This window comes from Plecotus auritus (genome assembly GCF_963455305.1).
Source record: "Plecotus auritus genome assembly, chromosome: 6".
NCBI classification, from domain to species: Eukaryota; Metazoa; Chordata; class Mammalia; order Chiroptera; family Vespertilionidae; genus Plecotus; species Plecotus auritus.
The window spans coordinates 94,300,927-94,323,148 of NC_137773.1; the positions used below are offsets into that span (position 1 = coordinate 94,300,927).

At 39.6% G+C, this 22,222-nt stretch overlaps 2 protein-coding genes and 1 pseudogene across 3 annotated transcripts in view; 1 reads left to right on the forward strand and 2 right to left on the reverse strand.

The window, feature by feature from the left end:
* Positions 1 to 22,222, forward strand: part of LOC308251761 (olfactory receptor 7A10-like) — a gene marked incomplete at both ends in the record, with an annotated part of 299,707 nt that overhangs the window by 40,307 nt on the left and 237,178 nt on the right. The gene's annotated exons all lie outside the window — the stretch shown is intronic.
* LOC308249719 (soluble lamin-associated protein of 75 kDa-like) lies at positions 3,143 to 5,147 on the reverse strand (the record flags this gene model as incomplete). Its single annotated transcript, XM_080671469.1, is given in 4 exon segments — positions 3,143 to 3,225; positions 3,228 to 3,919; positions 3,921 to 4,588; positions 4,590 to 5,147. Coding segments are annotated over 4 exon segments (2,001 nt in total).
* LOC308249731 (olfactory receptor 7A10-like) lies at positions 11,298 to 12,189 on the reverse strand (annotated as a pseudogene). Its single transcript has one exon. The product of its transcript is annotated as an olfactory receptor 7A10-like (transcript).

The following is a 22,222-nucleotide window of genomic DNA, read 5'->3' on the forward strand; positions in this document are numbered from 1 at the left end:
ATATTTTTTTAAAATAAGCAAATTATTATACAAAGAATGCTTGATATTAACAGAAACATAACTAATCACATCCATGAAATATCGGGCAACACCTTAAACAATATTGATGTTAATGGACATACCAGGCAGAAATATATTTGTAAAATACTGTTACACAGATGAGTAATGTTAGTATAAATTCTTTATTTACACTTTAAGAATCTGTTTCAGTTTGCTGGTGTGACCAAATTTAGAAGGTAATCCCTAAGGGTAAAGCAGAACATAAGAGCAGATATAAGATACTAGGTAAACTCAATTTGATGCAATCATAACCCATCAAGATAATTTTCTAAAGTCACTGAAACCATTTTAGGTAGTATAGTGTTCTGGTCAGTCAGTAAAAAGTGAACCATTAATCACTAGTAGTTGTTATCCATCCTGTGATAATTCTCTGTACTTAATGGAAAACACCATGAATATAGACACAATTTAAGCAAGTGACTGATATTCTGTCATGCTATTTGATCTTATAAAAAATTATAATAGACCCTCTCACCTTTAAAAGCTGTAGAAGAGCTTTATAATAAATTCTTAAATATACTTATTTCTGTGATGTCTAGCAATTGAATAAACTTAAAAGTAGAACTAAAATTTTGTTAATAACTGCTCTATATTACACAAGTAAATACATACGTATTTATACAAACTAAAGTGAACTTCTCCACGAATAAGACTTCTAAACAAAACAATCCACAAAGGATTACAGAATGTGACTGGACACTCAACAACTGGATTTGCTGTTTGATGTCAAATTTCTGTCCTCTAGTTCTGAAAGTTTTACTAATGACTTGCAAAAACAAGTATCTGATTAAGTTTTATTTAGTTTCCTGGTTGATATATTTTGTTACATCCTTTACTGAAAATAAACATGTTACTGAACGTGAATATTAGTGTTTTTCTTGTGACTCACTTTTTCTTCTTACTATCTATAAGTGCCAAAATAATATTTTCTGCAAGACAACGTGTAACAAGTTTTCTTGTGTGCTGAACAAAAAGTTTTGAAATTGCCTAAAATGCACATCTTGTTTAAGAATAAACCAAACAAATTCAACAAGTTTATACTGTTAGTCCCTAGCAATCATACATGAATAACTAACCATTTCTTTTTGTAAACTCAGTAACCATATTCACACATCAAGAGTTGTCAATGCATTCAACCTTCTTAAATTCCACCTTTTTAAAGAAAGTATTTTAAAGAGAAAATGAATAATCCCAAGTAAAATAAGTGTAAGATTTTTATTGTAAGGAATTTAAAATGGAAAGGTTAAGAATAAGAACTCACTAAATCTTTTTTTTTCTTCAAATTTTTATTAAGGTATTATATGTGTACATATCTTACCATTGCCCCCCCCACCCCACTCCCATACATGCCCTCAGAACTCACTAAATCTTAATCTTTAGTTCCCTATTTGTGGTTTTAACAAATGTTTTTCATAAAACATGTAAGACAACATAAACATTTGATAGGGAATTCATACTACTCATACTTTTTTCTTTCACTTATTTACATTTTTTGAGAAAACAGCCAAAGTGCTGTAATTTTCATTTAGTGTGAAATCTGGCTTATCCCAACCAATAATTAAAGAAAATTTGGGGATACAAGTACTCAAAATTTTACAATGAATAGAAAGGTTTGCCATATTGCCTGCTTAAAGAACTTAAATCTTTCTAAAATACCAACATCCCCCTGAAAAATGTAATGGCATAACTTGACTGTGGACTAAAAAACATTTAACATCAATCCTTAGCATTATTTGTCAAATAATGACAAAAAGTCCTAACTCATTTTTTCATAAAGAACCAAGCCTGTTTTAAAAACAATCTCAGTGGTCTCAAAGCATTCTTCAACTTAAGTACACATCTGAGTATACATAATTCTTCCAAAGAGCAGTATTGTTTCGAGATTCTATTTGGATCCTAAGAATAAACATTTTGTTCATTTCTAAATAAATTACTCTACAAAAATTAACAATTGAGGGTTTTGTTGTGTTTTAAGTTTTCCTGGGCAAAGGCCTTTGCTATGGCAACACAATGAACAGGCTGGCTTGTAACCTGTCCTCACAGAACAAATCAAGAGTAAAAAGCAAGACCAAAGGGAGAAAGCCTCCAATTTAATTTAAGCTCTGGTAACTACAGCTCCTAGGGCAGCATTATTGCTGTCATCCAGATCTAAGATTGTGGGGCGCAGTTTCATACCTACCCCAAAATGATGCCAAGGGCATAATAAACTGGCAGGCAGGCAGGCAGATCTTTTGACAGGATTCACTTTGTGAGTTAGGGAAGTGGATGAATGCTGAGAGGAATATAAATAATATTCTAGAATAAGGGCAGTAGCAGGATTAAGGAGAACTCTTAGGAAGGGACCTCTTACTTCTAATGTATACATGTTAACTAGGTGAAAACAAAGTATAGTCCCCAACTTTATGAGTACCTACATGCCAGAGTTAAATCCCTAGCACTACTGTTAATATTAGATGTTATAAAGAATGAGTTGGAAAGTTTGTACCCATTCAGAAAAGTCAAATGAAGAAAGTGCATCTATACAACAATGAATTAAGAGGCCAAAATACCGCCCTCATAAACCTTTCACCATAAATTTCTGGTATTTGTGCTCTCATTCAGTCGAAATTATTCTAATTTACTGCCATTTTTGTTTAGGCATGCTTACATTTTTTTAAATGGTGATTAGTTTTGATATTTAAGCTAAAACTTCTAGAACACTCCCCAAGTTTACTATTTAAAACTCAGTGTAAAAGATTTCTGTAATCCTCAAAATGAAAAGCCTACTACTTTTAGTTTTTTAATTTATATATCCTGTAATATTAATGGTCAGATGGCCCCAACTACTAAAGAAAATATAGTATGATCTGGTTTCCCAAAATTGAAACATGATTAATAAAAATTAAAAAACTGTATTTACACAAAGTAGCCTAAAAATTAAAACAATGATGAATCCTAAGTCCTAAGGAGGAGGGAAAAACATCATAAATAAGCTCAAAGTGAAGTTCTGGAATTTTTGTCCTGTGCCCCGTGCTATTTATTACCATATCTTAAAAACAACCAGGTTACAAAGAAGAGGATTTGTGATCCACATTTCTTCAATTCAGGTCAGCTTGGCTTTCTTCTTAGCGGATCCTTTATATCCTTTGGCCTTTCTTCTTAAATTCCGCCTGTCTACAACAGGCCTTCCACTTCTATTTCTTCTGAGCTGCTATCCACATTTTTTTCTATTGACTGTGTAAACTGATCCAGTTGCTCAGAAGATGCTTCCGACTGCTCCTCTGACTGATTCTTAGGTCCTGCATTCTGTGAAAGTGGCACATCTTCAAGTTCAACCTCGATCAAAGAACTCTGAGGAAGAGCTGGAGATGTTTCCTGGGGCTCGGACACCCCTTCTTCAACCTGGTCTTCCAATGAGGAAGTAGTATTGGGTGACAAATTTTCAGAGATCGATTCTTCAGAAAATTCAGCTACCACAGAGTTTGGAAAACTACTGTCAGATCGTTCTTCATGTGGGATAGTGGCAACATTGTCTGAACTCCCAAAATGTGCCTTCTTTCTTGGAATTTGTGGCAGTTTCTCTTCTGTGTGCCCCTTTTCATCAGATGGGCCTTCGTTTAACAACACTTCTGAGTCAGTTACATGTGAGGTCTTATCCTGTGCAACAGGCTCAGGGGGTTTTGAAGATTCTACCACCAGTGGAACAAGATTTGTAGAGTCTTCACTGGAATTAAAAGACTGCAATTTAAATTCTTCATCTAAAACTTTGCCAGTAGAGTCATCCTCTTCAGTTATAAGAGAGGTCTTAATAGTATCATCCATTACTTCACCATTCATAGGCTCTAATTCAGATTCCTTTTCACCATCTTGCTTCTCCAGACTGGGTTTCAGGTGCTGAACGAGTATCTTTATCACTACTTCCGTCGTCAAATTCAATCACACTCTGTGCATGTTCTTCTAGTAATTCTTCTGAGCTCTCTGATGTGTGTGCAGTAGACTCCAATTTAATTACTGAAGCTGTGGGTGAAATCTGAGGTGTCTTTTCATCTTCCCCTTGAGAACTACTAAATTCAGAATCCTGAAACCGCTTTCCAATCTTTGGCCGCTTCAGATGACTACTTCGAGTACGAGCGGAAACTGGTGTTTTATCATGATCTTCAGAAGTACTTGCAAAGCCATCTTTTAGAGAATCAATAGTTAGCTGCATCTCACTAGATGGACTGTCTTCAGTTCCTGCTTCATATTCGGGAACAGATGCAAGACCATATTCTCCAGATGTAGTTCTTTTAGCTTCATTTGGAGGAACTACTGTAATTTTAAGTGTTTCTCTCTGTAATGCTCTGGTGACAGGTATTCTCTGGTACCAGTGTCCAACACCTTCAACTTCCCAAAGGAGTTCATAGTCTCCTGGATACTTTTCACAGTATTGCTTGCAAGCTGCATACATTCTAGAGGACAGTGGGTACCGCAAGCCAAGTACATCTTCTGCAAAGGAATCAACAAAGTCCTCCAGCATATGAAGCCCAAAATCTTTGCCTCGATATTTTTTTTCTTATAAACATTGTATCAAGAACTGGCAGTTGGTAGCTTTGGGTAAGAAATGAGGCACATATGCTTCCTGTAGGCTTAACTGAATAAAACCCAATGGCCTCTCCTTTCTTCCACAGAATCTTAGCATAATCAGTACTGCTATGACACAGGAATGGGATCTCATTTCTCTCCATTTCCTGTTTTCTATAAATAATTCGATTAAGAACATACAGAACCACTCTCTCCCCAAGAGTTCTCACCTGTTTAAGCCCCTCTCTAGAAGGGACAGATGTTTTCACAATATCATCAATAGCCCACCACTGATCAGCCAGGTAAAGTGCCACGGCTGTGAGTGAGTTCTCGGGTGAAAAAAGAGCAAGAATTTTCTGGGTCTGATCTCCACCATAAAGAGGTACAAAGCCTACATTTGACAGGCTAATAGGAATCGTGACATTGAGAAGAGAAAAACACTCAGGATTTTCAGGGTCCCCACACCTTAGATCTGACATATAATCTTCAGCAGAATTTTCCAATTCCTCATGACTGCAATTATCCAGCATATCCACAGGGAATGCCATCCTCTCTGATGCACCCGCGAAACCCGCTAGAACTATTTACTTTGAAAAGTAATGGGTGAAGACACAATATGACAGGCTGATAGAACTGACCACACAAAATTAATACATTTTCACCCAGTCCCCTAAATCCATCTATACACATATAAAGGAATTCTATGCCAAACAGCAGTGTTTACAGGAGAAAACTAATCTAGCATACTGAATGTATTAACTATGTATTCGCCTGCCTAGCAAACAGATATGGCAGTCTCTCAGCTCTGAGCTGGCCTGGTTAGGCTCTCAGGTTACTCAGGGAGAAATTCTGGGATGCATTCCTTGAATCTTCCCACAGCATCTGTTGCACTCTCAGACTCACCTGGTTGGGGTCTCTGAAAGGAAGGGCTCCTGGTAGAAGTCTGAATTACTTTCTGGATGGTTCATGTGGGAGACTGAAGCTCTGTTCTCAGACAAAAGAGCAGGAAAGAGTCAAGCATTAGTCTCAGAGTCAGACTTGAGACTCCAAAAGAAACGAATGCGTTCTTTTCCAGCCTAACGCTGCACATGTTGTGAGTCTGCCCCAGAGGAGATATTATTCCTCCTTTATCTGCTCATTAGATACCTGTTTGCATTGTTGCTCCCACTGAGCACCCGGTTTCCCTGTGGGACACACTGGTCTGAACAGAATGGAAAATGTTACTGCCAATTCTCTGTTCCCAAGGGACTAGGTTAGAAGTTAAGTGAATCTTGTTTTTGTTACTTCTTCGTGATCCTTTTGAGGTTTCATCTCCCAGCACCTTACCCAACTCTGAATAGAATTTTCTCTGAAGTCCAAGACTGTGGAGACTGGCTTGATTAGGAACGTTGGATTTTCAAAGCACTGACCTGTCGTGGGGCACAGCCCATGATACCTTCAGAAAATTGCAATTTCTCTCTTCAACAAGGGAGAGGACTGTGTGACTTTGATGTAAAGTCATACTCCTTGGCTTCATGACACATTTGCCAAATCAATGAGAAATTTCATACTTATATCAGAAGATAAGAGCTGCTATTTAGTCCCACATTGTAAGACCTTTGTTAATTATGAGACATAATTATATAATTTAATGCTATACAATCTGAGTTTAGTACGTTATATGCATTATTTGATTTAAAGTTTATAAAAGTCTATTCTCTGAAGTGATAAAATTATCAACTTCACTCTCCATTGCAGAAGTGGGGCTTGAGGAAGTTTAGTGACCAAGCCAACATAATAATGAGAGTAAGGTGTTGATTAGAATCTGTCATGATGCTTTCAGTTCTCAAACTGTGCAGTGGTTCCCAAAGAGGGAATATCTGAAGATAGGCTGCTAAATACTTGCAATACCCAACACAAATAATTATGTCATATTTAGAAGGTAAAAATTCCTAGTCTAGAGGAGCCCTTCTTCAAATTCACAGTGCATATTATTGACTTAAAAAATAACATGGACTAGGTGTTTCATCACCAAAAGGCTTTATTCAAGAAAAAGAAAGTATTGCAACCCATGCATGCAGACATGCCAAGCCACATGCGCACTCTAGCCTGTGTGCCAAGATGGAGGGGTCCTTATGGAAGGGAAAGAAAGAGGGAAGGGGAAGTTAGAACCATGGGGTTTTATAAACATAGAGTTCTTCCTGTAGGGCTCTCCCGATGACATACAGTGTGAGAAATTCCATTAGTGCTAGCTCTTCCAATAGCCCCTCCTGACTGGTTATGTTTGCTTAAATTGCTGTTAGTCTTTATCAATACGAATCACCCACAATTCTAGTTCAAGTACAGATACTGATTCAGCAGGTGCTGGTGGGCCTGTGGCATCTGCATTTCTCAAAAGTTCCAGGAAAATGCTGGTTTTGAGGTCCTGGTCTGAGGACCACTCTTTGAGTAGCAAGTTTTGGTCCTGTTGTAGAGTAAGGGGCAAGTAGTTGTAGGCCATCTTCACCAAAAATTGTGTTGGCTTATGATTTTGAAAGAAAGATGAACAGTCATGCACTGCTTAACAAACAAGGATATGTTCTGAGAAAAGCATACATAGGTGATTTTGTCATTTAGGGCACATCAGAAAATGCACTTACACAAACCTAGATGGAAACCTAGGAAAATTAAGTAATCCTGGAAATACCACCTTAGCCACCATTATTAGCTGAAGATAGAAAAAGGTGTTAATGGAGGGGAGTCAGATATGGGAGATTATTAGGAAAAGCACAGTAAACAGGGTAATGTTGTTATGCAGGTTTAAATAATTGTCATTTGCATTGATATGAGTTTCTAGAAATAAGGTCACTGCCTAACTATTCCTAGTACAGGCTCAGACAGCACACTCCTTTGTGGGGTGTGAGTTCAGATAGGATGGCAGGGGTGCCAGGAGCATGGGGCTTGTGCAGTCCCCTAGGCTGATGCAGATTGGAGGGGAGTGTTTGCCCCAGGAAAGATGGCACCGGTCTCCATGTGGCTTCTTCTGCAAATATTTGGTTGTAAGACTTCTGTTCAGCTGTTTTCAGTTGGATCTTCAGGTTGATTGCTGTATAATTTAGTTGTGATTTCAAGTCTTGCCTGGGAGGAGGAGAGAGCAATGTCTACCAGCTCTGCCGCCATCTTCCTCAACAATTCTACTTTGAATCTTTGTGTTGACATCTCTTTCTTTAAATTTCACTTTAATTTAACCATTTGTTCTTTTAACTTCCATTCCCTCCAATTTTTTTCAAGTTCTCTTTCAACATGAAAGATGAAAATTTTAATGAGTCTTTATTGGACATATATGTGTGTGTGTTTATTAGAAAGAAATTCAGATAAAATGTACACACATGTACGCATACATATACTTCTTACCTGTGAAAAAGTTCTTAGACTCACCAAATATTTCTAATTATTTTATTTATTAATGAAATTGACTGAATTAAGTTTATCACATCACATTATCACCAGAAATAAGGAAGCAGAGGATCAGGGTAATTACTTGTACTCTTAATTTCTATATGGCTCCTTTAATTCAGAAAAGTTTGCATTTTAAATATGTTCAGTTTATTTCATTCATTAATTCCAATCAGTTATTTAAAATAAAAACAATTTGTTAGAACCAAAAATGAATTCAGTAACATTGTGGGATACAAAATGAATTTACAGACATCTGTGGTATCTCATAACAAACTGTCAGAGAGAGAAATTAAGAAAACAATCCCACTTACAACTGCATTAAAAAGAATAAAATACTAGGAGTAAACATAACCTGGGAAGTGAAAGACCTGTACATGGAAAACTATAACATATTGCTGAATGTTAATGAAGAAGACTCAAAAATGGAAAGGTATACTCTGGTTGTAGTTTGGAAGAATTAATATTGGCATTGCTCATGCTAAAAGTCCAGGATGCCAAACCCAGATTTAATACTGGATCTAATGGAAGTGTCTACATCTCCAAGAAATATAATTTTAATCAGCCAGGTTGGAAACTTTTGGTCAAGCACCAGTAAGGTAATCTGTCACATGGGCCCTTTCCATCCCTATAGAAAGAAGAAGAAATCTTCATGATAAAACCCTCTTATTCTTTTCTCCCAAAGAAAAGATGTAAAGGCGCCCCCCCCCCCCCGCCCAATTCTTTTCTTTTTTGTTACTAAGAGCTCCCTTATGCTACTCTTCTTTTCTGTAAAAACCTTCTACTTTTCTACAACCCTTCAGAAATTTCTCTTAGTTGTTAGGGGGGATGCTGTCTGATTCATGAATCACTTAATAAAGCCAATTAGATCTTCAAATTTACTAGGTTGAATTAGAAAAATACCCAAAGCAATCTATATCAATTCAGTGCAATCTCTATCAAAATTCCAATGTCATTTTTCACAGAAATAGAACAAACAATTCTTAAATTTGTAGGAGCTACAAAAGATCCTGGATAGCCAAAGCAATCTTGAGAAAGTAAAACTAAGCTGGAACCATCATGCTCACAGGTTTCAAACTACATACAAAGCTATAGTACTTAAAGCAGTATAGTACTGGCATTAAAACAGACTCACAGATCAATGGAAGCGAACAGAGAGCCCAGAAATAAACCCATGCACATAAGGTCATTAATTTAGGAAGAAGGAGCCAAGAGTACCCAGTGGGGAAAGGGTAGTCTCTCCAATACCTCTCTTTAGCTCAGAATGTCACATATGCCTCATTTCCCCTTTGTCTCTGTACCTCTCATGTATGTATGTGTTACTGGGCCGCATCTGTGCTGGGGGCTGGCCCTGCCCCAGCACAATCTGGAACTTTCGAGTGTCAGGTGACCTTCAGATCCTTGACTCATCCAGAAAAAATTTCACGGATGAATCAAAGTGAGAGTAAAGCAAGTTTTATTCAGGTAGAGACAAAGAAAGAGGCCTGGGCGTGGGTGCCGCTGTAGAAGAAAAGTACCCACATGAGTGGACCAGTTCAAGAGTGAGTTGTGCAGTTGATCGGTTAGTTCCTGGGATTTTATGTGTGTTCAAGGTGGAAGCGCTGTGGCACCAAATTCTGACTCTGCCTTTTGGGTGGGAGGGGGCCTTGTTCCTAACAGGGTTGTTGTGGAAGTGTGATGGAGTTTGTCCCCCTTGGCCACCTTTCTATTTGTGGTGTCACTTTTCATTGTAATGATGGTATAATGAGCTTTGGGGTCAGTCTTTGGTCAATTTCTTTCCATCTTGGAATGATCTGGTTCTAGTCAGTCCTTGTAGTTGTGACCTCTAACCACTGCAGGGGGTTTCCTGCCATAAACTGTTTTCTCTTTGATCATGCCCAGATGTGGGGTCTTTGCTTTCTTTCTCTCCTGCCTCATATCCATATAGAAGCCACTGGGACATATATACTTCATAATCAATGTTCCCAGGTAGTATTCTATGTATTCTGGACATGGGGTTGAATAAAGTAATAAAACTAGGAGATTAGTTATAAATCCTAGTAGCATGATACTAGTGTAAATATGTGACATTAAACTTTTGATGCATGAGGCATCAGTTTCAAAGACATCTATCTCAAACAATCCTATTGCCAGCTTTATGACAAGGCTACTAGAGAAGCACCCAAGTCTCTCCTCCCAACTTAACCTCTTCTCTCTGTCTCTCGCCCTTCTTCCTCTCTTCCTCATTCTGAGACCTTTTGATGGGTCCCTTAGGATGCTGTGTATCCTCTAGGACCTGTGAGTAATAAACCTTGTGATTTCACAGATCCCTCGTGATTGTTGCAATTTTAATAAGGACCACCAGAGCCCGTCCATCCACAACATTGACTGTGGTCTGAGGAACAAGTAGCGGGGCCCAAGGCCAGTGCCCAGGCATTTTCAGCCTATAGCATTACCATCAGTAGGCTGAGACTTATAAGGAACAATGATCGAGTCAACATTGTCAGGAAGAGCAGTTAGAATGCTGATGTATAAAGAATGAGAAACAGCCCTGGCTGGTTTGGCTCAGTGGATATAGCGTCGGCCTGTGGACTGAAGGGTCCCAGGTTCCATTTCTTTCAAGGGCACATGCCTGGGTTGTTGGCTCAATCCTCAGTAGGGAGTGTGCAGGAGACAGCCGATCAATGATTCTCTGTCATCATTGATGTTTCTCCCTCTCCCTTCTCCCTTCCTCTCTGAAATAAAAATATATTTTAATAAAAATATATTTAAAAAAAGAATGAGAAACATAAAAGTTAAAATTGAGGTGTCAGATTTTCCAGCAATGAAATTATATAAATAGTTTGAGTAACCAAGCAAATTTTTTCCAACGTGAATAATACAACTTATGACTATTCTATCTATAAAATAAGAACAACTTCCTTACAATTATGTATGTCATTTGAAAATAAATTAACCTTCAGAAATCCATGTTGTCCATGAAATAAACTGGAATTAGCATTCTGATCAAGGCTGGAAAAGGTATGTTAGGTTAGAACAAAAGAGAGAGGGAATAACTGTCTGTATAATAGAGGTAGCAAAAAGCGTAATAAAATGGTTACTTAAATTGTATAGAGAAGTTGAACTCAAATAAATGGAAATTCTGGGAAATAAATAAAAGAAGCAAGTTGTACAAACACAATCTGATTAAAGGATCTTAATTTCTGGTTTTCAGTCTTGAAGCCTGAAATCAAGTGCAGTTTTTCAGACTCAGCACAGCTGTTCTTTTATGGCCGCCATCCCAAAGAATCTTTTCAGGGCCCCTTTTATGTCCTTGTTTCTGAGACTGTAGATGAAGGGGTTCAGCATGGGTGTGACCACGGTGTACATCACTGAGGCTACTGCACTTGAGTGTGAGCTGTGGGCAGCAGCAGAGCCTAGGTACACTCCTAGGCATGTACAATAAAATAAGGAGACAACTGAGAGGTGAGACACACAGGTAGAAAATGCCTTATACTTCCCCTGAGCTGATGGGATTGCACGTATGGAGGACACTATCTTGGAGTAAGAGTAAAGGATACCAGCGAGGGGACCACCACCCAGTAGCACAGCTGCAAGATACATCACCATGTTATTAAGAAAGGTGTCGGAACAGGCAAGTTGGGCCATCTGATTGAGTTCACAGAAAAAGTGGGGGATTTCCAAGTCTGTACAGAAGGTTAGTCGCAACAACAGTAAACTTTCTAACAAGGAATGCAGGGCACTTGTGATCCAGGACACCAGAACCAGCAGTCCACAGATCTGGGGCTTCATGATGACTGTGTAGTGCAGGGAGTGACAGATGGCCACAAACCGGTCATAGGCCATCACGGTCAGGAGGCAGTTGTCCAGTCCTGCAAATAATAGGAAAAAATACATCTGGGTGATACAGCCTTCATAGGTGATGACTTTGTTCTGTGTCTGGATGTTCCATAGCATCTTTGGGACAGTGGTAGAGGTGAAACAGATGTCTACCAAGGACAGGTTGGAGAGGAAGAAGTACATGGGTGTGTGGAGGTGGGAGTCTGAACTGACAGCCAGGATGATGAGCAGGTTTCCAAGCACAGTGATCAGGTACATGGAGAGGAAAAGCCCAAATATGAGGGGCTGCAGTGCTGGTTCCTCTGAAAATCCCAGGAGAATAAATTCTGACACTCCCGTAAGATTCCCTGGTTCCATGAGGTGGGGGTGACTTGCAAGAAAGAAGAAAGGAGCATGAGGACTTTTCATACAATCTAGTGTTACTCATGTGGCTGTAATGCTACAGTGCGTCTCCTGCAGTCAAGAAATTAGCTTCAGTATTTTGGTCTTGATTTGGTTCCATCTAGGACCTTCCTGTGTCATTTCAGAGTAGGAATTTTTGTCCCAATCTGCTCTTTACCTAAGATGTCAGGTATACTTTAGTTTTAATGGGAAAATTTTCATGCATTTCAGGAATATGAACTGAATGCTGACAGTGGTTTCAGCACTATCTGGGCTATACGTAGAGGGTGCTGAAGAACAAAGTCCCTACAACTCAATCTGGGGAAAGAATATAGAAGCAAATAATAGAAATACGTAAATACTAGTCAATGGTAAAAGGTGAGAACACCTAGTTTAGTTCAGCACTTCTCCAATTTCAGTGTTCCTATGCAGTCCCCAGGATTCTGGCTCAAATGCAGAATTTGATGTAGCAGGTCTGGAGGGCTCAGAGACTCTGCATTTCTGACAAGCTCCCTGGTGGTGTGATGTTGCAGGCCCTAGCCTGAGGACCACTCTCTGAGTAGAAAGGTTGTGGTTCTGTGTTAGAGTTAGCTCAGGTAGTTTTCATCTTATGATCCAAGTATTGTCTTTGCATGGAGTTTTAAGGAGTAGTGTATTTACTCATTCTAGAGGCTATGATGAAATACTTGTTTCTGTTATATAAGGTCCCTTGAGTGACACAAAATAATACTGAAAAATGATTTGTAGCAGGTAGGATAAGAACCTCTTACAGGTGTCCACATTCTAATTCCCAGAAAACATGTTATTTTTTTTTATAGCAAGGGAAAATTAGGGTAGCAGATGGAACAGGGCTGTTAATTGGCTCACTTTATTTATTTTATTTTAAAAATATATATTTTCATTGGTTTCAGAGAGGAAGGGAGAGGGAGAGAGAGATAGAAACATCAATGATGAGAGAGAATCATTGATCAGCTGCCTCCTGCATGCCCCCAATTGGGATCAAACTCACAACCCGGACATGTGCTCTTTTTTTTGTTTTCTTTAAATCTTTATAGTTTAAAGTATTACTTATGTCTCCTTTTCACCACATTGACCTCTCTCTGGCACTCCCACTCTCCAGCACATGCCAGGCATGTGCTCTTGACAGAAACCCGACTGGGACCCTTCAGTCCACTGGCCGACGGTCTATCCACTGAGGCAAACCAGCTAGGGCACTAATTGACTGACTTTAAAATAAAAGATGAGCCTAGATCATCCAGGTGGAACTAAGGTAAACACAATGGTCCCATAGATGCAAAAGGAGAGACAAGTTTAAAATGTACACGATTGGTTTTATTTTGTTTTAAATATATTTTTATTGATTTCAGAGAGGAAGGGAGACTGAGAAAAAGACAATGATGAGAGTGAATCATTGATTGGCTGCTTCCTGCAAGCCCCCTACTTGGAATTGAGCCCGCAACCCCAGCATGTGCCCTTGACTGGAATCAAACCCGGGACCCTTCAGTCCACAGGCTGATGCTCTATCCACTGAGCCAAACCAGCTAGGGCTACACTATTGGTTTTGATGAACGAGGAAGGGCCCCGAGTCTAGGAATGCAGGTGGTCAGAAATGCAAACTGGAATTGGGAAGAAAACAGATTCTCCCCTGAGCCTCTAGAAGGAACCCATTCCTGCAGGCATCTTGATATGAGACTCATTTCAGGCTTCTGGCACCTAGGCCTGTATATGGTCACTTTCAACAACTACTGCAGGAATATTTTACAGCAGCAGTGGAAATCTAATGGAGTAATTTATTCAGTAAAACACGTTTGATGGAACTTAGTTTAAGTCTCTCTATTCATTAGGTTCCTTGGTAAGGGCATTTTACTTGGAAAACACACATGAAGTAAAGAAGAAATTTTTAAACTATTTGGAGATATTCCATCCCATTATCTGGAACAGCGAAGTCCTCATTACATTGATGTAAACTGTTGTGAACTATGATGCCTTTGTGTCATTAAGACTGAAGGTACAATGTGTGGCCTTAATTTCTCTATCACTGAACTGTAAGAAGTATTGTTTCTCAGCACACTATACTCTTTGGCTAGAAGATGGTCAGTCCTCAATTTATATTCCCCAAGTGCATGGCAGAATTTCTCATTCAAAGTATGGAAAAATGACCACTGCAGGAAAAGGCTGAGTGTGGGACAGGAATTTCCACTAACTGTGCAATATAGAAAGTAAAAGAGTACAAAACCCCAACATATATGCAGCCTCACGAGTGATGAAGGAGAACTATTTAGTATTCCCCTTTAGACTTATTAAATATTTTTCGTGTGAATACCAGCGTGAGAGGAGAGACTGCAATGTATGTCTCACTAACTGCTGTTTCAAGCTACTCATATCTACACTCATTAGTCTGAATCTTTTTAAAGAACACAAAGCAATTTCAAATACACCCCGTCTTAGAAATTTAATTCAAACACTCTCACTTCACTGCATTGTCCTCCACACCTAATACTCTATTTCCTTCTCCCTGAACAGCAAAGATCCTCAATATGTTTTCATTTCATTACAGCCATTTTAGGCATCTCACTCATTCTACAATGTCATCGAACTGGACTCCCATTTCCACCACCCAATTGTCCACTATGGGCCATATATTGCAGATTCAAAGAGATACATACATATTAATATAGTAAGTAAATTGAGTATAAGTTAGTTACTTTACTTAACCAAGAATACAAACAGAGATATAGGGTCTCTGGGCTGGGCTGATTAGGGTTACAGTTACTCTGATAAAAACTGAGAGGTTCCATCCTCTTTGACCCTTTCCTGATGTACCTGCTGCGTTACCAGACTCACCTGGATGGGTCTCTGAGAGGAAGGTCTCCGTGTGGAAGTCTGAATTGCTCCCTGGATGTTTGATGATGAGACTGAAGCTCTGCCCCACATGACACAGCAGGAAGGAGTGAAGCATCAGTCCCTGAGCCAGCTTAGGAATCAAAAGCCACAACCATGTCCTGTCCCCCAGCGTTGTACAAGCTGAGGACTGCACAGGGGAGACATTTACAGCTCTCTCTATCCCTGCTCATCCGGCACATTTCCCTTGTGTCATTGAAACATCTAAGCTCATGATTTCCCTCTAGGCCTCTGGAATAAACAGAAAGAAAATTTCCCTAATGATTCTCTGATCCCAAGAGACCAGGTTAAAAATCAAGTGAGTTCAGTTTTTATGATGCCTTGTCTTGATCTTACATGCTTTCCAGAGATCTAACCTCTTACTACCTTATTCCAACACTGATTGACCATTTTCCTCAACGTCTGAGATTATGGAGCCCATCAGGACCAGGTCCCTGTGATCCTCAAGCACTGATCTGTGGTGGGGACACAGCCCTGATATCTCTAGAGAATTGCTCTTCTCCTCTCCAACAAAAGGACTGAGTTCCTTTGATATGGAATCCTGGGCTTCACACTCTTTGGCTTCCTGAGACATTTGTCAAAATAATAAGGAATTTTGTACTCATTTCACAAGTGAAGAGCTGTCATTTAGTACCTCATTATAAAATATTTGTTAAGTATGAGATACATTTTGATGGTTTTATGTCATATATTTCGAGCTTAGTACTTTATAGTCTTTGCCTGATTTAATTTTTCAAAATGGTTATTCTATTATGCATTCCACTTCCTTTACAAAAAGTGAGTTTGAAGGAATTTATTGATTTGCTCAAAGTTATGACCTAAATAAGTGATGGGGTTTGATTGGAATCTGTCAGGTTGCTTCCAATTTTCAAACTCTGGGCCAGTGGTTCTCTACCTGAGATGATTTTGTCCCTGGAAATATTTGGCAATGTCTGGAGGAAGGTTGATAAACACCTAAAATACCCTACACCAATAATTATCCTGCCCTACTTGCCAGCACGAGAAGGTGAGAAAATCTAGTCTAGACCAGCACTCCTCCAGCTTCAATGGTGCATATAAGTCTCCAACTTCAATGGTGCATATAAGTCATCAGGATTATAGTTCAAATACAGGTCTTGGTGGGCCCAGAGATTCTTTGAATCAAACAAGTTCCCAAGTGGTATTGTGCTGCAGGTGCTGGTCTGTATAACACACTTTGAATAGAAGGGTGTGGCTTTGTTAGGGTCAGTTCTAGGTCTTTAGAACCAGAAATCATTTTGCATGTAATTTTGAATGTTTAGTGTATTCACTCATTCTAGAAGCAGTTATAAATTCACTAGAGGCCTGGTGCATGAAATTTATGCATGGGGAGGAGGGGGTGTGTCCCTCAGCCCAGCCTGCACCCTCTCCAATCTGGGACATCCCTCTCACAATTCAGGACTGCTGGCTCCGAAATGCTCACCTGCCTGCCTGCCTGATTTCCCCTAACTGCTTCTGTCTGCCAGCCTGAACACCCCCTAACCACTCCCCTGCCAGCCTGATCGACACCTTACTGCTCCCCTGCAGCCCAATTGCCCCTAACTGCCTTCCCTTGCCAGCCTGGTCACCCCTAACTGCCCTCCCCTGCTGTCCTGGTCACCCCCAACTGCCCTCCCCAGCAGGCCTGGTCACTCCCAACTGCCCTCCCCTGCTGGCCTGGTTGTCCCCAACTGCCCTCCCCTGCCGGCCATCTTGTGGCAGCCATCTTGTGTCCACATGGGGGTGGCCATCTTTGACCACACAGGGGTGACCATATTGTGTGTTGGAGTGGTTGCCAATTTGCATATTACCTCTTTATTATATACAATTGTTCAATTATTTTTATAAGGATTTATAAATGACGTCATGTGATAGTCTTCTGAAAAATACCTTTTTTGATTTTTTTATATAAGGGCCCTTGTGTGACACCATGGAATACATTATTAAATGAATTTTCATAGTAGGAAGAGCCTCCAAAGACATCCACATCATAATATCATAATCCCAAGAAACCTGTAATATGTTATTTTTTATTGCAAGATAAGATTAGTGTAGCAGAGTGTAATCAGCTGACTTTAAGATAAGATTGGCCCTAATAATATAGGTGTGACTAATGAAATCATTGTGGTTCTAACATTTGGAAGAGGAAGGATGAATTGTTGGAATCAGAGGGAGACTAAAAGATGCTACACAGCTGTCTTTAAAGATGGAGAAAGAGCCATGTGGCATGACAAACTGGGATAGGAGAGGAAATGGAGACTGCAGAAGTAACACGCCCCTAGAGACATCTTTAAAAAAAATGCTATTTTACTGTATTTTTTATTTTTATTGTTGAAAATATCACAGATGTCTGCCAATTCCTCCATTGCCTCCTCACCTTCATCTTCTCCCACCCTGGCCTTCACCACACTAATGTCTGTGTCCACGGATTATGCATATCCTATATAATAAAAGGGTAATATGCAATTTGACCCTAACGGTAGACCCACCAGAACAACCGCTCAACCAGTCACTATGAGGCACACTGGTCAACCCTCTGTCTCTTTCCCTGGCCAGCAGGCTCCCATTGCGCAATGGCGAATGGGGAACTGGGAGAGGGTGGCGGCAGGGGTGGGGCTGGTGAGTGGGTAGAATGGCCAACCTCTTGGTCGCTGCCCCCGTCCAGCAGGCTTTGATCACCTGATGGTGAATGGGAACCAGGGGTGGGTGGCAGGATATATGGGTGGTGCCAGGCCAAGGCCCCTGTCACGCCGGTCACCCCCCACACAGAAGGTGACCCGTGGCAGGGGTGGGGCTGGTGACCTGGTGGGAATGGCTGACCTCTCGGTCCCTCCCCCAGGCCATTAGGCTCTGATCCCCTGATGTAGAATGGGGAACCGGGGAGGATGGCAGTTGTGGGCAGGGCTGTTTGCGGGCAATTGGGGAAGATGGCCCTGATCACAGGCCAGGCTTGGGACTGTACCTGCTCACGAATTTCATGTGCCGGGCCTCTAGCCTATATAATAAAAGCCTAAGCAAACATTAAGGTGAACGACCAGTAAGACTGGTCGCTGTGATACACACTGACTACGAGGGGGCAGACACTCAATGCAGGAGCTCTCTCCTGGTTGTCAGTGCGCTCCCACAGGGGGAGCACCGCTTAATCAGAAGCCCGGCTCACGGCTGAGGATCACATCCGTCTCTCCTGTCTCCGCGCCAGCACTAAGGAGCAGCAAGCAGGTGGGCGGTAGGAGCGAGGGGTCCTGGACTGCAAGAGGGTGCAGGCTGGGTTGTAGGACCCCTTCAGTAAACAATTTTCATGCTCTGGGTCTCTAGTATGCATATAAGCAAATAAGTTCTTTGGTTATTCTCTGCCCGCCCCTCCTCCCCCCTTTTCTGTGGGATGCATCAGTCTGTCCCATGCTTTCATGCCTCTGGACCTATTGTTTTGGTTGGTTTATTTTGTTCATTAGATTCTACAAATAAGTGAGATCATGTGATACTTGTTTTTCTCTGACTGGCTTATTTCACTTAGCACAATATTCTCCATGTCCCTTCATGCTGTTTCAAAGGGTAAGAAATCCATCTTTTTTAAAGCTGCAAGGTATTCCATAGCTTTTTTATCCACTCATCTACTAATGGGTACATGGGCTGTTTCCAGATCTTAACTATTGTAAATAGTTCTGCTATGAACATAGGGGTGCATATCCTTTCTGATTGGTATTTCAGTTTTCTTGGGATATATTCCTAGAAGTGGGATTACTGGGTCAAATGGAAATTCCATTTTTAATTTTTTGTAGAAACGCCATACTGTTTTCCACAGTTGCTGCACTAGTCCTGCATTTCCACCAGTAGTGAAGAAGGGTTCATTTTACTCCGCATCCTCGCCAGCACTTGTCATTTGTTGATTTGCTGATGATAGCCAGGTGTGAGATGGTACTTATTGTTGTTTTGATTTGCAGCTCTCAGATGATTAGTGACTTTGAGTATGTTTTCATATGGCTCTTGGCCTTCTGTATGTTCTCTTTTGAAAAGTGTCTAGATCCTTTGCCCATTTTTTGATTGGATTGTTTATCTTCCTTTTGTTAAGTTGCATGAGTTCCCTATAAATTTTGGAGATTAAACCCTTATTGAAGACAACATTGGCAAATATGTTCTCTCATGCAGTGGGCTTCCTTGATTTTTTGATGGTTTCTTTTGCCATGTGGAAGCTTTTTATTTTTATGTAGTCCCATTTGTTTATTTTCTCCTTAGTTTCTATGGCCCTAGGAGCTGTATTGGTAAAGATATTGCTCAACAAATGTTTGCTATTTTGCTGCCTGTAGCTTCTAAGATTTTTATGGTTTCCTGTCTTATGTTTAAGTCCTTTATCCAGTTTGAGTTTATTTTTGTGTATGGTGTATGTTGGTGGTCTAGTTTCATTTTTTTTGCATGTATCTGTTCAATTTTCCAAACACCATTTTTTGAAGAGACTGTCTTGACTCCATTGTATGCTCTTGACTCCTTTGTCAAATATTATGTGAGCATAATGGCTTGGGTTGATTTCTGGGATCTCTCTTCTGTTCCATTGGTCTATATGTCTGTTCTTGTGCCAGTTCCAGGCAGATTTGAGAACAGTGGCTTTGTAGTATAGCTCGATATCTTGTATTGTGATCCCTCCAACTTTGTTCTTCTTTCTCAAGACTTCTGTGGCTATTTGGGGTCTTTTTTTAAAATTCCAGGTGAATTTTTGGAGAGTGTGTTCTAGGACTTTGAAATATGCCATTGGTATTTTAATGGGGATTGCATTGAATCTATAGGTTGCTTTGGGTAGTATGGACATTTTAATGATGCTGATCCATGAACAAGGTATGTTCTTCCATCTGTTTATATCTTCATCTATCTCTTTTTTTAGTATCCTGTAGTTTTCTTAGTATAGGTCCTTTACCTCCTTGGTTAAATTTATTCCTAGGTATCTTTATTTTTTTATTGCACTGGTAAATGGGATGCTCCCATCACCCAGTTTCTCTTTCTGTGAGTTCTTTATTGCTGTATAAAAAAACCATATATTTCTGGGTGTTAATTTTTTATCCTGTTACATTGCTGAATTCATTTATTAATTTTAGTAGTTTTTTGATGGAGTCTTTAGGGTTTTCTATGTACAATATCATGTCATCTGCGAAAAATGACAATTTTACTTCTTCTTTCCCAATTTGAATGCCTTTTTTTCTTCTTGTCTGATCGTTATGGCTAGCACTTCCAGTACTATATTGAACAGGAGTGGTGAAAGTGGGCATCCCTCTCTTGTTCCTGTTCTTAGGGGAAATGGTTTTAGTTTTTGCCTATTGAGTATGATGTTGGCTGTAGGTTTGTCATATGAAGCTTTTATTATGTTGAGGTACGATCCCTCTATTCCCACTTTGCTGAGAGTTTTTATCAGGAAAGGGTGTTGGATTTTGTCAAATGACTGCTGCATCAGTTGATATGATTATGTGATTTTTGTCTCTCAATTTGTTTATGTGATGTATCACATTTATTGATTTGCGGATATTGTACTAGCCTTGCATCCCTGTAATAAATCCCACTTTGTCATGGTGTATGATCTTTCTAATGTAATGCTGGATCTGATTTGCTAGAATTTTGTTGAGGATTTTAGCATCTATGTTCATCAGGGATAATGGCTTGTATTTATCTTTCTTTCTAGTGTCTTTATTTGGTTTTGTGATTAGGTAATGCTGGCTTCATAGAAAGAGCTTGGAAGTGTGCTTTCCTCCTGAATATTTTTGGAATAGTCTGAGGAGGATAGGTTTTAGTTCTTTGAATGTTTGGTAAAACTCCCCTATGAAGCCATCCAGTCCAGGGTTTTGTTTTCTGGAAGTTTTTTTTTATTACTGTTTTAATTTCATTAGTACTTATTGGCATATTTAGGTTTTTTTATTCTTTCTGATTGAGTTTTGGAATTTTATATTTTTCTAGGAATATGTCCATTTCATCTAGGTTGTCCAGTTTGTTGGAATATAGTTGTTCATAGTATTTTATTTTTTACAATCCTTTGTATATCCGAGGAGTCGGCTGTTACTTCACCTCTTTCATCTCTGACTTTGTTTATTTGGGTCCTCTCCCTTTGTTTCTTGGTGAGCCTGGTTAGAGGTTCATCAATCTTGTTTATCCTTTCAAAGAACCAAATGTTGGTTTTATTGATCTTTTGTATTGTTTTTTGGACTCCATGTTGTTTATTTCTTCTCTGATCTTTATTATCTCCTTTCTTCTGCTTACTGTGGGCTTTTCTTGTTTGTCTCTTTCTACTTCTTTAAGTTGCAGGGTTAGATAACTTATTACTATTTATTCTTTTTTTTTTTTTTTTTTTTGAGGTAGGCCTATGCAATTCTTTCCCAGGACTGCTTTCACTGTGTTCCATAGATTTTGGATTGTTGTGTTTTCATTGTCATTTGTTTTCAGGATGTTTTTAATTTCTTCTTTGATCTCATTGGTAACACAGTCATTGTTTAATAGCATGCTATTCAGCCTCCAAGTGTTTGAGTTTTTGTGATTGTTTTTATTGTAGTTGATTTCTAATATTATGCCATTGTGGTCTGAGAAGATGCTTGATATGATTTTAATCTTCTTTTTTATTTTTATTTTTTTATTGCTTAAAGTATTACATATATTAGTACATATATCTCCTTTTTTTTCCCCATTGACTTTCCCCCAGCCTCCCCTAACCCCTGTCGCATGCCCTCATCCCTCCCCCGCTCAGTGTCTTGTGTCCATTGGTGTGCTTATATGCATGCATACAAGTCCTTTGGTTGATCTATTTCCCTCCCTCCCAACACTCCCCAGCTTTCCCGCTGTAATTTGACAGTCTTTTTGGTGCTTTACTGCCTCTGTATCTATCTTTTTGTTCATCAGGTTATAATGTTATTTTCCATAAATGAGTGAGATCATGTGATATTTTTCTTTCATTGACTGGCTTATTTCACTTAATATAATGCTTTCCAGGTCCATCCATGCTGCTGCAAATGGTAAGAATTCCTTCTTTTTTATAGCAGTGTAGTATTCCATTGTGTAGATGTACCATAGTTTTCTGATCCACTCATCTGCTGATGGGCACTTAGGCTGTTTCCAAATCTTAGCTATGGTGAATTGTGCTGCT